The following is a 15,641-nucleotide window of genomic DNA, read 5'->3' as shown; positions in this document are numbered from 1 at the left end:
TGGACAGAGTCTCATGGACACGAGTGGGTGCCGGTCCAGCTGAGCTAAATAATCAGTCACCTCCTGGCAGCCATGTGGCTTATATCTTTGACAGAATCCTTTTCCTAGGACTTTCCCTTTCCAGAGTAGGGCAATTTGACCCCTGCTTATTGATGAAAACAGCCAGGTTGCTCTATAACAAAGGCGCTATAAAACATCCTAATAATGACCACGCTGTGTTAGTATGACATGCCATACTACTTCTAGTTTCACAAGCAGTAGAAGAGTTTCCTACCTCTGAGATGCACTGAGAATTCACAAACAGGAAAAAACAACCCAGCTGGGGAAAACGCTGATGAGAGAAGCTAGTTTTTCATAGCACATACAAAAATCAACCCCCATTTTTCATTCTAAGTATTTCAGTGACTAGCAGACTTCTGAAAATGCAATTTACTTGTCAAATGGTCTAGCAATGTATACCATATTCACTTTAGCTGAGCTGACCAGTTTTAGGGAAATACTATACAATGGCCTGAAGCTAAGCATTGGAAGTGAGAACAGTGATCAGAATAGTTCTAGAGTCAGGAGACAAGTTTAAAGATGAAATGTGATTTTTTTTCATGAATTGTGGCAAAAAATTATATCTAGGAGTAATACATAAATATCATGGACATATAAAGTCATTTACATCTCCATGTGTTGTAGAAACAAGTTTGAAATATAAGGGAGATAGTATTTTAAAAACAAAAACAGTGGAATTCTTCAAATAATCTTCCTCCACTCAAAAAGCACTAAATATGATACCTTCTGAGGATTTGTTAATGAAGTCATTAAAATGCCCCGTTTTCATAGTTTTCCAATATTGCTCTATCCATTTGCAAAATGCACAGATGACTGTTGAACATTTCTGTGCCTAGAGATTTGACAGAAAGTATTTAAAATTAGAATAAATAAATTTCTAAATAAAGAAACGCTGTACCTGGGTGAGATGACCAACTCTCACAGACTGGCCTGGGAGGCCCAGTTACAGGCCCTACACAGCCAGTAGGGTACTGATCACTCATTAGAACGGAAAGTTGTCTATTTTGCAACCTCGCCCCTCAGTAAAACAAGTAAATGGAACCATGCTGCGGTTAAGTAAGAAGTTAATAAATGTAAACACAGTTCTCAGCATGTAACTAATTCTGACTGCTCCCTTACCCTGAGAAGTGTGACAAGGAATATCAAAAGTTTAATTTGGCCATTGGGGATTCTTGCAGCTAAAATGCATATATGAGTTTCCATAATATAAAATAGCATGGGGTGCTTAATGCCTGGGACACCTTTATGTGCATCCTTTCATGATAGCAGTAATGCACAAAAGTTTCTTTCTCTAACCATTTTTTAATTGCACTGTTTCATAGAGACACTAATGATTGATTTCTGCCCCCTCCCAATATATTTTGAATTTATCAAGTCTGTTATTTCATAGAATATGTCAAAATAATTTTTCTACTTCACAGTCGTTTAAGGTGATAGGCATCTTTGGTAAAAGGAAATCACATCTAGAAAGAACAATCAATCCAAGGAAATAGAAGGAAGCAGAAGGCTATTCTTTGCGTTTATTTTTAACTTGAAAACTTTCTTTACTGCTATTGTAGAAGTAATTTTGCCACGTGAAGATGTTTAGGCTGAGGGAAATATCTTCTCTGACACTATTTAATTCCTATATTTTCTTTTCTAAATGTGCCATTAATAAAAATGTTCCTCGGCAAGCCAAAATATCTTTAATAACCAAAAAGGAAGTTTTGAATTAGGTAGGAAGTAAAAAGAGAGGAAATGAGTGAAGTAATAGAAAAGGTGGTTGGATCAAGAGCCTCATAAAAGATGGACATTTGAGGCGAGGGATTAGAGCTCTCCTGGATGATGGCAGGGAATCCCAAGGGTGAAACTGGGTAAGGTAAATATACATGAGTGAGTGTATGTGTATTTTTAGCACTTTAATGAGCCACCCGGTAGGCAGGTGAGTCCTTGCTTTAAGAAAATCATGTAAACAAAAATCCAAAATTATAAGCACAATAAATTTAGTAGTTGTTTTAATTATAAATTGCACCCTCATTTAAGAGAACTTACTATTCAATTCCTTTAAAAGACAGACACTTTGAAAACATGATTCAATTCAGAAAAAAAAATTTTAAAAGCGCATATATTTTGAACACCTTTTTAGAAGGCCATCTATAAAAATCAGCCACATTCCACCCTCATTGACATTTCAACCAGACTGAGCCATGGAACATTTGCTCAAGGCTAATTGCAACCGTCTAGATCCATAATGAAGCCTTTCAGGATAACCTTTATGAATTACAGTAAGTAACGCTCCCTTTTAAGCCACTGGCTATTCCATAAATTTTTACCTTTGGAAGGTTGGTTATTAGAAGCTGATTGCCAGTACATTGATAGTATTCTACTCTAGACAGAAACCTTTAGTTGTGTGGTAATGATCAATAATACCCTTTGTGATTTCAGGTTCTTGTCACTGTGGAAAGTGCATTTGTTCTGCTGAAGAATGGTACATTTCAGGGGAATTCTGCGACTGTGATGACAGGGACTGCGACAAACATGATGGTCTCATTTGCACAGGTGCAGTACTGACCCACTCTAATTGATCTATGCCACATTTTGCAATACAGGTGAATGGCACTCAGCACATTTTGCTGTGGGCCACTGGGCAGAAGAGCTTTCATGTACTGAAGGGCCAAATAGTAATGTAAAGTATATAAAGGGAGGTGGGCATTTCAGAATAAGCACTTACTTCATTCCCAGGCATAAAAGAATGCACCCAAATTATATGATTTGGAGGAAAATTCCATATAAAGTAACTTCCCCCAATTTACACATATGCAGTTTTATATATTGCAAAAAGAACATAATTCTCTTGACAACTATTGCACTTTTAACATGGTGTAGGGACTAGAATATATTTTAAACAGGACCCAGGCACCAAAGCTGTTTGATGCGTTAGTTTGTTTTTAGGGAATGGAATATGTGTGTGTTGGGGGGATGGGAATAGGAAAACAATTTAGGAATATAATAGATACTGCTATCCTGAGTTTCTGAGTCCTAATAATTGGTAATTAAAATATTTTCTTAAACAATGTATAGGGGAGATAGAGGCATATATTTATTCTCCTTGTTTTTAACTAAAGGTAAAAGATGAGTATGTGTGTGTCATTAAGTTAGACATTCACGTTCTGCCCACTCCTACTACACAAGGCTCCTCTTCTAGCTAATTATTCACCTACCTCATCCTATGTCAAGGAGCTGTATGTTCGTTAGCATTGATTGTTACACATAACCTGCTCTCTACAGAAAAACAAAATTATTCATGGAAGCCCAGCTGGAGTGATACTGATGGTCATTATTAGATTGATACTAACAGGATGGTAGCACCAAGGAGGTGCCATTAATTGTTTAAAAGGTCAGATTTCCTATAGCTGCGTAATAAGATAATAATAAGATGGCTGCACAATAAGAAAGTTTTCAGAGGATGAATGAAATTGCTTTGATTAGGAACAGTTATGTTTTATAATAACATATATTAGCTTGGTATATTTCAATCATAATAATGAATCTCCTGTGTGTTTTACTGCAGGGAATGGAATATGCAGCTGTGGAAACTGTGAGTGCTGGGATGGATGGAACGGAAACGCATGTGAAATCTGGCTTGGCACAGAATACCCTTAACAATGAGAGACGACTGGGTTCTTCTTTGTCTAGGCCATTAGAAATATAAATGCAGAGGAAGCCATGTATAATCACCACGAGGACAGGTCCAACAGACTGTTGTATGTTTTTCTATTTCTGAAAGCCCGGATGAAATCTGGATACCCATTAAAAATGAGTTAAGCAAACTCAGATGTAAATAACACCAGAAAAGAAATTTTTCTCCTACAATTTACATCAGTGGTTCTCAACAAGGGTGACTTTGCCACCCAGAAAACATCTGGCAATGTCTACAGACAATTCTGATGGTCACACTGGGTGGGGTTGGAGGGTGCTCTTCAGGCGTCTAGTGGGTAGAGGTCAGGGATACGGCTAAACACCCAACAGTGCACAGGACAATCCCAACGATGAAGAATTTTCTGACTTCAGATGTCATTAGTTGCGAGTTGAGGAAAGCTGAATTACATGGTTGTTAAAAATGCACATCCCTACACAAGAAAGGCCATTTTAAACTCGAAGAAAAAGAGCCTTACATAAATCCATTGATCATATGTTGCCAGGATTTCCCATCACTCAGTGTTTCCATATGGAAATGAAGGCAAACACACTTGAAGTACAATGTTGGATTGGGGTGGGGGTGGAGGGGGGCAGAGGCCAGATCACCAATGCTTTTAGTCATTAAGTCATTTGTCTAGTCTCACTTTAAACTCACAAAAGAAGTTCTCTTAAGATGAAGGAAGAAATTATGGAAAATGTACAATTTAACATTTTTAATAAATAGTGACATAAGTTGTTTACACTCTGTGTCAATATGTATTTTACCAACTGAGGACTGACTAACAAAAGAGTGAATTGCTGTTCAAGAGCATCCATTTTTCTGTGACTAGAGCATGTTTTAAACTGGACATGGGTTACATGTACAAGGAATCTGATTTTCCCTAGAAGTTACTCCATGGTAACTTACCTTTTAAAAAGACAGTATCTAGTTAGGTCTATGATGGGCTGATATATGCATTCATTTCTCTTAAAAGACTCTATTATTTCTAAGGATACATTTCTCACTGGAAAAGTAGGGCCGTACATGGAAGTCAAGAAGAGACATTGCGATAAAATGGTACCAGTCCCACAAGCTCAGAAGATGAAAAGAAAAATCTATAAATGGCTTAAATAGAAGTTACAAATATTCACTCAGTGATAGGAACAAAATGTTTATTTTCATAATGGTGAAATTTCGCTCTGTATGAAATTCACATCAAATTATGAAAATGTACAATAACTTGGACTTCCCTTACATATTTGCAATCAAGTCTACTTATACCCATTAGTTTAGGCAACCTTTAATTATTTAGAGCTAAAAAAGACCCACTTTTTATTTAATGTGGATTATATTTTGTAAAATCCTGCAATAATGTAATAAAATCATTTTATTATTGTTTAAGATGAAAAATTTTACTTGGACATTTTACTTAATGATGTAAATATTCTAGACTCATGGTTTGGACTTTATAAATCAAACCACCAAAAGTGAGGAAAATGTGTACCTGCAGGGTTACTTAAAATTTACATTAAAAATTATTTAAGATAAATTTAATTGATGCTGATTTTTAGAATACTGACAGTGTTCTCTGACTTTAACAGATTTATAAAATTGTTATCTCTATCCTGAGATTAAGGAGTGCAACCACACCAGTTGTATCTCAGTTGTTCAGTGCATCAACTGAAATATCAGTTTTGTAAATGAGGGAAATGTAAGCAATTAAGAAATTATAGATATATAGATAGATATCTATACATCTATAGATATGCATATATATATATAATATCCTTTCCTCTTCTCTAAACATTTTAAGCCTCAAACAAACCTATTTTAACTGTTCAGTAGCAATTTCAATGATGGCTGATTTGATGATGGACCCATGGGCATTCACTACATTATCACGGCACAGTGACATCCATAGTCCTTACTGCGGAGCTCTGCTTTCGGTGGAAAGGACCAGATAGTAAACATTGTAGACTTTGTGGGCCACATACATCTCTTTCGCATATACTCTGTTGTTTGTGTTTAAAACAGTATAAAGAAAAAAAACTCATTCTGAGCTCCTGCGCCATATAAAAGCCAATTGCAAGCTGGGTTTGGCTCACAGCTGAGGAATAAATGATCAACCTGTGCTTTGATGGAACTGCCGTTAATTTCCTGTTTCCTCACATAACTCCAGGTGTGGCTTATTTTTCTTGTAATTATCTATATTTGTTATCCCTTTTCATTAACAACTACAGCAAAAGTGTTTCTCTTTTAAAAATTTAATATAAGAAAAGAGTTCTCAGCATTTATGTTTTTAAAGAAAAAGTTTAGATATGGAGAAATGTTAATTATAAAGCTCAGAATGGGATTTGTTCAAAATTTTTGACAATGAAAATATATTGCAGTCAGCTATATTCTGGGTTTCTTTAGTTACAAATTATTGAACGAAAATTTTCATATTTCTCCTGTGTGTGTGTGTATGTGTGATGTTGACTCCAGCTTGCAAACATCAATAGATCTATTAAGAATTTAATTTATATGTTTAAATCGGAAAAAGTTAAACATAGTCACATATAAAGACCTACATTCTACCCTTCTTAAATGTGATTTTGTACTTTGACTTTTGATTCCATTACTAAGATAGAAACTCCCTCTTTAAAAAATGCCAAGGCAAGAGCAAATTTGTAATAGGAGGAGGGAAAATGTGCCAATCTCATTGGCCGGTTCAAGTTTGTCCCAAGTTACAGTGAGATTAATGTGAATTGAGAACGATATAATAAGTGATGTTGGCCACAACCTTGCTTGCTTTGCAAACCATCACTGAGGAATCCTCCTAAGAGGGACTTCTACATAGAATTCGACTAAGGTCCTAAGACCTAAAAAGAGAATCATTATACCCCATTTCTCCCAGGACTCCTTGAGCTAATTTAGATTCCTTCAACACATTGAAAGAAATGACCACACCATCCCAGATGCAAATGCAGTCTCTGCCAGAAGACATCAGGATTAGACTGAATAGTATAGCAAAACCAGGAAAAAACCATAATTCAGCCTTTGTTTTCAGACTCTATCAAAACTTTGAAACCCAGTTCAGTATTCAAGCATCAACAGGTTCTATGTACCACCTTGTAAGCTAAGGAACTTAAGCGATGAAATGTATTTTCTCCAAAGTAACCCAATTCACATCTGGATTTTGATATGCCTACATTTAGCTGAATTGCTTTCTCCAGATATAGTCTTGTTCTGAAATAAAATTAAAAATAAATTTCAAATATTTCACTTCTAAATTAGAGTTTGAATCAACCTGACTCCCCTTGAAATGTTAATTCTCCAATTTAATATTTAGGAGAAAACTGTAAATGAAGTGATACATATCTAATGTTTGATACATATTTAACATGTTTTGTTTTGTTTTTTAAAGAGAACCTAATCTGATATTGGTCATCCTGAAAACATCTGACTGTTTTAGTGCTTTAGGTACTAATTAAGCAACTAGCCAGATGTGATAAACTGTGCTTACTCTTCAAGAGGCAATTAGGCCAGGCCAGTGTGGCTCAGAGGTTGGGTGTTGACCTGTGAACCGGGAGGTTGTGGTTTGATTCCTGGTCGGGGCATGTGCCTCGGTTGTGGGCTCAATCTCCAGTGTGGGGCGTGTAGGGGAGGCACCAGATCGGTGATTCTCTCTCATCATTAATGTTTTTGTCTCTCCCTCTCCCTTCGTGTCTGAAATCAATAAAAAAAATTTAGAAAAAAGAGGCAATTAGAAGGACTGTGGCAGGAATTTTATGGGCCCATTGTAGGTCTCCTGAAGTCACCCCCTTCCCCAAAACACTCAGTGCAACCTAACATTTAAAGCAAGAATTTCTAAATTCTCTAGGATTTATAATGAAATAATGCTTAGTTTCAACTTACTCTCTACAGAGGGTGGACCATTTGCATCTATTCTATAATTTTCCCAAGTAAAGTTTTAGCAAAACATTTTAGAAAGCAAACATAAGAAAATAAAAATGGTGTCACTTGAAATACCAAAACCATTAAACATTAAGCATTGCTGAGGGATGGGTGAAGCAATCAGCTAACATAACAAATCAGTAGAAATAACCCTCCCACACCAGATATGCATGCAAATGGATGAGATATTAGACTTGATACAATCAACATACATACATGTAGGTACAAAACACACAGTCTCTACAAATGAATTCCATCAGATTTACTACACAGAACATCAATGGTGACAGATTGCACTTACTTAATAACATCAAACTTGATTTTGAGGGGGAAGAAGAGGGTCTTATCCCAGAAAAAAATAGCGAGAGAGGTATCATCAAAGAGCTAAAATTTTCTTTGGCACAATAAAGGGGGAAATTGAGTTTACCAACTTATTTACATGACATGTCTATATTTGTGGGTGATGCAATGCCATTTCATGACATAAAGTTGTTTGATGTTTTATAATATGCCTTCCTATAAATATTTTATTCAGTGTGTTGTATTGGTGAATATAACAAATGATATTAAACACAGAAACTGTACAAAGCAGACACACTCTCTGTATGTAAATTGAGAAATACATACTAACAGTTCTTGATATCCAGGCCCTATTACATGCAGTCCATCCGTGCTGCCCTTGTCCGTGCAACGGATGAGACCAGACACAAAGGAAGTGATCAGACTAATTTACAAATAACAAAGACCCCCCTGCAATATGTCTAAACATATTTTGGAAGAAAGTATTTTGACATCCATTCATAGGGATAAAGGCCCATATAGACAACTCATATAAAAAACAAAACCGGTATGTACATAAATCTCAGTTACTTAGAAAATAAATATTGTCTTAATTTTAACCGTTACACAGGCTTGCCGGGGAAACGAAACCATCAAATGAGGTCTGATTACCAAAAGCAAATTGGTGGGGTTGCTTGATGTGTGTGTTGCGGTGGGGTGGGGTAGGGTAAGCCCATCTAATTGGAATTTCAAGTTAAATTATACATAGTTTGCCACATGTTATGAATTATATGTATTCCCTAAATAATTAGTTAATGAAATTCATCTAATATCTTTTAACTTATCCTGTTAAAAAAATAGGCATTAAAATGGTATAACAAGAAATCAAGAATGGTCTAAGGAACCATTTTTTTTTGGTATTTGTACTTTAGCATAATCAACAATAAATCTACTCAAACATTATGCTAACTTTTTATTTTATTAAAATGGAATCCGATATGAAAATGAAATAAGCATAAACAGTTAAATTTATACTAAACCTTTAATAAGCTAAGCAGGACAATATTTTAAAATGCTGGGCAAGGGCTGTCATGGAGACTTAGAAAAGCAGTGACAAAATAATTTCCCAGTAAATACAGTGCAAATGTGGGTAAATGGCGACTGGGTCATCCTCCCCCATGGAAATAATAACAAGAGGCCAGGATAATGATCCCACATATAGTTTTCTATAAATGAGGTTCAGTTTGGTCTCAATTAACTCTTCCAAGAACAAAACATTGAATTTTATTAACTATACACAGAGTTAACAAATATATTTCCAAACAGTTTAGTATTAAACATTTTGAAACTCTTTATATCCAATATTGAACATTTTGCGTAGTTTCTTCACTGTGTAGTCAATATTCGCGGCCTTTCTTGGTAGTTGTCTTCCCTAAGCTCAGAGTTACTTAAAAGGAAATTAAGAAAGCGAATAAAACAAAAGCAAATTGGTTGAACGGACCGAAAACCTGATGTTTGAACGTGTTGGTTTGCCTTTAGTGTGATCTAGAACAATTCAACAGACTGCATTCTGAGATCGTGGCAAGGCACCTCCCTCCCGGCCCTTGGGCAACTGGGGCCCCAAGAAGTGGAGTTGGAGGTATGGACTGGTGAAATACACAGTACCTGACTCAGCATGCTGAGCTAAAAAAAATATTATTTCCTAATGTGTCCAGTTTAAAAACTTGTCATTAAACACCAAAAATATTAAAGTCTAAGTTATAACTAAGGTTTGCTTTGCTGCTTCAGAAAAGAACACAACAGCCGCCTTGCCCATGCTCTGCTGAGTATGAGTGGAATGCAGCCAAAACCCGGGATGGCAATAAGTTCGGTTCATTAAAAATAGGAAGGATTATATCTGAAATGGATTTAGGTAGCGCACTCTTGTAGGTTGTAATTGTTGTGGGTTTTTTTTTCTCTTTTTCCAAATAATGAGGATTAGTAGATGAAAAAAAAAATGAACCTTAATCAGGCCTACAAGGCCTACAGAGTTCTTTGGACCCACTTTCTCAAAAACCAGTGGGTCTTGCTCGCTGGGCAAGGCAAATGTTACCATTACCAGTAAGCTTGTGATATGTATAAAACACACACACACACACACACACAAAGAAACTAGAGGGGGGTGTCAAACACATATCGGAGAGAACTTCCCACGGACTGTGTTTGACCCACTTCTCACCCCGGCAACGCCGACCTCAGGAGCACAGTACCTGCCACTGAACGGAGCGTATATGTGTGTTTAATTGATAGTGTGAGCCAGAGACAACACTCTTAATCTTTATGATGCGTTTTGTAATAATAGGTTTAGAAGGCTTCCTGATTCCCTGATCGCTCTCCGAACTAAGCCAACTGCAACATGTAAGATTTGGAGGAGCACAGTCCCTGCAAAAGGTCACGGACAGTGGAGCGAGCAGCCCTGTAAAAACGGGAAGGAGAGAAATCCATAATAGCACAGGTTTACAGCTTCTACCTAGAAATTACTCAATCGTATTTGTGTGCTACAAAAGTGAACTTAAACACATGGATGTTGCTGAAACAGGACTCAAAAAGGATTATGGGTAGCTGTCAGCAGGCAAGGTATTGAGTGTACTTGTGAAGTATGTCATTCACATGAAGTGTCACAGTCACAGAAAAGATATTAAAAAGGCATTCCATATCTGGTAGGGCATTCCATGGTCTGAGTTTAGCTGGTTGTCCAGGTGTCTTCTTGTTGTGGGAGGCGCAACAGGTTGAGATTGATCCTCTTGCAACCAAGAAGTTCGAGACAGCAGAGAGCAAGCATCCGCTTACTTCCAGCTGCTCCTCAGCCACGGGAGCAGAAATGTCTGGCAAGGATACATCGCTCAGCTGTGCTCGGGACCAGTAAGTCACAACACCTGTGAGGATCTGGCTATGTCGTCTTACTTTTGTTGACTGGTTTGCCTCCATTCATTATTGCAGACGCACTTGTGCTTTTACTTGGCGTCACCCCAGCTTTCGGGACCGTTTCTCCAACGTCATGCAAAGACGGTTCTCGGTACATGGCAACTAGTGACAGGAAGGAGGGCACGAAGAAAAGAGGGAAAGGAAATGTTACCAAGTTCAGTTCAAGAATCAGTACACGCACACACCGCAGCAGTTTGCCCTGTCCTGTTTCCCTGCAGCAAAGCAATGCCAGTGGGAGGGATACCTGTTTTAAAGCAGTCATTTCCCGCCCCCAAATAGAAGATATTACTACCTTCACATTCTCTGGCTTATATAACTAAAACATGTACACAGGTGTGCATGGATGTTTGTCCAGGAAAGAAGGTTTAAATGGGAGACACAGCCTCTTTGAGGGACTAAGATATGAAACACACACACACACACACACACAGGATGTACAGTAGGAGAATGGCAAGCTTAAATCTAATTCTCTTTGCATAGCAAGGAAAACTCAAACTTCCCCCACACTGCACACTGTCAACACTTGAACCACTCATTCTTATTCATCTTGTCAAGTATTTACACCCTAGATCATTAAATTACTTTTCTCTCAAGTGGCTCAAAAGCAACATAGTCACACTAGTGTCAACATCCAAGCTATACAAAGCAATAACAAAGAACTTGCTTTCCCTAATCAGGGCCTTCAAAGGTCATTGTTTATATTTTCTCCCCCAGGTTAATGAAGAGACCCTTTAATAACTGAAGGCAATTGTGTGGCATTTTCTATTTTTATGCCTCCTTTTCTGATATATTATTAAACATCTAATAAGTGATGTCATACAAGGCAGAAGCACAAAATGGTAAGAGAGCAAGTGGGACTGACATCTGGTAAGCTCTGAGAAATTGCCCGAATAGTGTCTGGCCACACAGTTAATCGCAAGAGTTCATGTGGCTTTTTGGAAAATGATTATCAGGAATCCTGGGGGAAAACATTCAAGAGCGACTGATTCTTGGGGAAAATAGGTGAGTTAAAATCATCTGCCATCAGAAACACAGTGTATTAGATCCGCCCAACCTGCTTTTTTCGGCTTTTGAAAGTTTATGATGCAGCAGATCCTAGAATAATGTAATTTGGTTCCAGTTCATTTCATTATAATGTTGATGGGAAAAAACTGATTCCCAGCTGGGGCTACTATCTGTGTGGAGTGTGCACATTCTCCCCATGTCTGTGTGGGCTTTCTCCGGGGACCCCGGTTCCTCCTGCATCCCAAAGATGTGCACATCATGAGGTGGGCTGGGGTGGCTACACAGTCCCAGTCTGAGGGAGTGGAGGTGGGTGTGAGGACTCCTGTGATGAAGGGGTGGGTCCCAACTTGGGCACTGAGCTGCAGGGATAGGCTCCGCCATCCTTGACCCTGAACTGGAATAAGTGGGTTGGAAAAGAATTTTCTTGTTTTTATCCATCTTTCTTAAATGTATGTATAGCTCACATTTATTTCATTGTTTAATCTTAAAAGTGTAATGGGTCTTTATTTAGAAGTTTGGTGATATTTTTGTGACCAGAAATATGCAGTGGGAACTTTTGTTTATACCGATTATCTTAAATTAGTTTCATTAAACGCTGTTTTGCTTAAAATTTCAGTTTCCAAGAACTTATAGATAACATTAAGTGTGGTCTTACTGTACTTTATGAAGAGACCTTATGTTTAGTTAGGAAGAACTACTACATATATTCTCCATGTTCAAGGTGGTAAAATTTTACCTTTTGCATCAATAAATCATGTGATTTTTTTAGTAGCACACATATTTGAAAGTGCTTGTGTACATCAGACCTATATTAACACATTGTATGCGGGGCGTTTTTGCTAATTTTTTGCGCAAATGGCAACGTTCAGTAAAATTACGATAACTTTAGTTTTACATATTTTTTTTCAATGAAACTTTTTGTGATTTACTATAAAATGTATACTGAATTATTTTTCTTAAATTTTAAACAGACAAATACTGGAAAACTCACTGGAAATTGTGTTTACCAGTCAACGTAAAATGTATAAATACGTTTCCCGTATACAATGTGTTAAACTAGAGGCCCGGTGCATGAAATTCGTGCACGGAGGGGGAGTTCCCTCAGCCCAGCCTGCACCCACTCCAATTGGGGGCCCTTTGGGGGATGTCCGACTGCCGGTTTAGGCCCGATCCCTCTCACAATCTGGGACTGCTGGCTCCTAACCACTCACCTGCCTGCCTGCCTGATTGCCCCTAACCCCTCTGCCTGCCTGCCTGATCACCATAACCTCTCTGCCTGCCTGCCTGATCACCCCTAACTGCTTCTGCCTGCCTGCCTGATTGCCCCTAACTGCCCTCCCCTGCCGGCCTGATTGAGCCCCCAACTGTTCTCCCCTGCCAGCCTGACCTCACCCCCAACTGCCTCTGCCTGCCTGCCTGATCACCCCTAACTGCCCTCCCCTGCCAGCCTGGTTGCCCCCAACTGCCCTCCCGTGCCGGCCTAATCACCCCTAACTGCCCTCCCCTGCCAATCTGATCTCGCCACCAACTGCTCTCCCCTGCCGGCCTGATCACCCTTAAATGCCTCTGCCTGCCTGATCACCCCTAACTGCCCTCCCCTGCGGGCTTGATCTCACTCCCAACTGCTCTCCCCTGCAGGCATGATCTCCCCCCCAACTGCCCTCCTCTGCCGGCCAATTTGGTTCTGATTGGTCAGTTTCTATGGCAGTCAGTGTCAAAAGCTCCGCCTCCTAGGCAGCCATTGGCTCCTCACAGTTGACCCAGATTTGGTTCTGATTGGTCGGTTTCTATGCCAGTCAGCGTCTCTCAGCCTATCAATGGGGCCTGATCAGAAAGGCGGGGCTGATCAGCAGCCCTGGTGGAGGCCTGGAGAGAAATGGAGACGTGGCTGTTGGCCAGGCTGGGAGAGAAAGAGAGGCAAGTTCTGATCAAGGGCTGCCACAGAGGCTACGGATCAGACCCTGCCTCTCTCTCTGCAGGCCTCTCTCTGGGCCTGATCCGCAGCCCCCTAGGCAGTCAGTGCTGGGTCGTGGTGCCCACAGTGGCTGCAGTCAGTGCTGGGTCACCAGGCAACCCAGCACTCACTTCCGGTCTGGTCGAGCCTTTGGTGGTAATCGGTCATTACAAAACTGGCTCTTTATGATATAGATGACTTGGCAAGGTGGTAAAAGGGATTCATCCACAGTCCTTGAAGCACTTTTCAACTGCTTACCAATTCAGTTAGGAGACAACAGCATCAGAGCATTAACCTTGATTGTCTAGCATGAAACTGTATAAGAGATATGAATGTCCCAGAGCAGTAATGATTAATTAAGTAGCTAATTTGTCCTAACATTCCAATGATATAATTTATATGCTGTATGGGTCTTGAAAGCTTGAAATTAATTTCCTCTGTCAATTGCACTATGTGATAACCTCTGTCACTCCAATACACCCTTAATTGTTTATTTTAGAGTACTTCTATCTGCTAATTATTTAAAAATACTGTTTCTCTCTTCCTTATATATACATATAAACAACACATGCACACAAAACAGTTCAGTGTGTGATTGAAATACAAGTGATATTATTATATCACACCTTTAGACTCTCAAGATATTTCTTGTTGGTTATACCAAAGATCTGATTTCTAGAGTTTGCTTCAGGTAAGAGAAACATAAGGGACTTTCTTGGTTTTCATTACATTTATGCAGCTAAGAAACAAATTTTTAGAAATTTAGTCAATTCTTAACTGTCCATATTAAAAAAGTTAATATAAAGAAACAAAGTGAGGAAGTGAACAAATCAAAATTTCTTTAGAGCTTCCATTGACAGTCTTTAAATTTTTCACTTGCTTTTAAATATTGGTAAGTCTGATGGTTTCAAAATTCATTTAAAAGAGTAAAGCAAACCCACCAGTGTGGCTCAGTGGTTGAACTTGACCTATGAACCTGGAGGTCATGGTCTGATTCACCATCAGGGCTCAAGCCCAGGTTGCAGGCCCATCCCCAGTGGGGGGCGTGCAGGAGGCAGCCAATCAATGATTCTCTCTCATCATTAATGTTTCTGTCTCTCTCTCCTTCTCCTTTCCTCTCTGAAATCAATAAAAATATTTTAAAAACAAAAGATTGAAGCAAATATAGAGATGTTATTTTAGAACAACAGAGAAACCCTCTAATTCCTTATTTATCCTCTAATTTATCTTATGATTTATCATAAACTAGTAATGAGAATAATTTACTAATTTTTCAGACTCTGGAACAATTTTCCTTTTTCTAGATAGGCCCTGCTGGTTAATCATTTGGGTTTTAATGACTTGTTCTCTAGGCAAATTTAGTTAAGGGTGATAGGAAGTCAACATCATTGAAATTATAAAGATGGTATTAATCAATAAGAGTAGTTTTCCAAACTTAGGCAAACTGAAAGCTAATTATACATTGACATATAATTAATATTTAACTTTCAATATTTCAAATTATCTTATTCCTATGTAAAGAATATAGATTATAAAACTAATGTGGATTTTTTCTTTACAGTTAAGGCTTTCCTGTAGGAATAAAAAAACAAACAGAAAATCAAACCTTCTAAACTAGTTTAAAACGTTTATTTAGTTATTGTAGATCTAATTTTCTGTGAAAAGTAAACAAAAGTATTTAAATAGAAAACACTTGTGAAAAGCCTCGATATCAATTTTTTGTAGTTCTCAAATAAATTTATATAGATAAAAGTAAATGACACTCTGGCAGAATCGTTGATGAAA

General features: G+C 38.2%; 2 protein-coding genes across 3 annotated transcripts in view; one reads left to right on the top strand and one right to left on the bottom strand.

Annotated features, from left to right (window-relative positions):
• The window catches only part of ITGBL1 (integrin subunit beta like 1), a 198,826-nt gene extending 194,348 nt beyond the window's left edge, over positions 1–4,478 (top strand). Inside the window, exons 10-11 of the mRNA XM_006086929.3 lie at positions 2,485–2,598; positions 3,611–4,478. Of these exons, the coding sequence (XP_006086991.1) occupies positions 2,485–2,598; positions 3,611–3,702 (206 nt within the window). The 3' untranslated portion in view covers positions 3,703–4,478. The remainder of the gene's footprint in view (positions 1–2,484; positions 2,599–3,610) is intronic.
• A 4,478-nt stretch (positions 4,479–8,956) lies between these two features.
• Positions 8,957–15,641, bottom strand: part of FGF14 (fibroblast growth factor 14) — a 543,289-nt gene continuing 536,604 nt past the window's right edge. For both annotated transcript variants that reach the window (XM_006086928.3, XM_023752472.1), the window contains one exon: positions 8,957–10,999. In XM_006086928.3, the coding sequence (XP_006086990.1) occupies positions 10,863–10,999 (137 nt within the window). In that variant the 3' untranslated portion in view covers positions 8,957–10,862. The remainder of the gene's footprint in view (positions 11,000–15,641) is intronic.

This window comes from Myotis lucifugus, unplaced genomic scaffold (assembly GCF_000147115.1).
Source record: "Myotis lucifugus unplaced genomic scaffold, Myoluc2.0 scaffold_33, whole genome shotgun sequence".
Lineage (NCBI taxonomy): Eukaryota > Metazoa > Chordata > Mammalia > Chiroptera > Vespertilionidae > Myotis > Myotis lucifugus.
The sequence above is the reverse complement of the archived record's forward strand: the minus strand, read 5'-3'. Positions and strand labels throughout refer to the sequence as shown.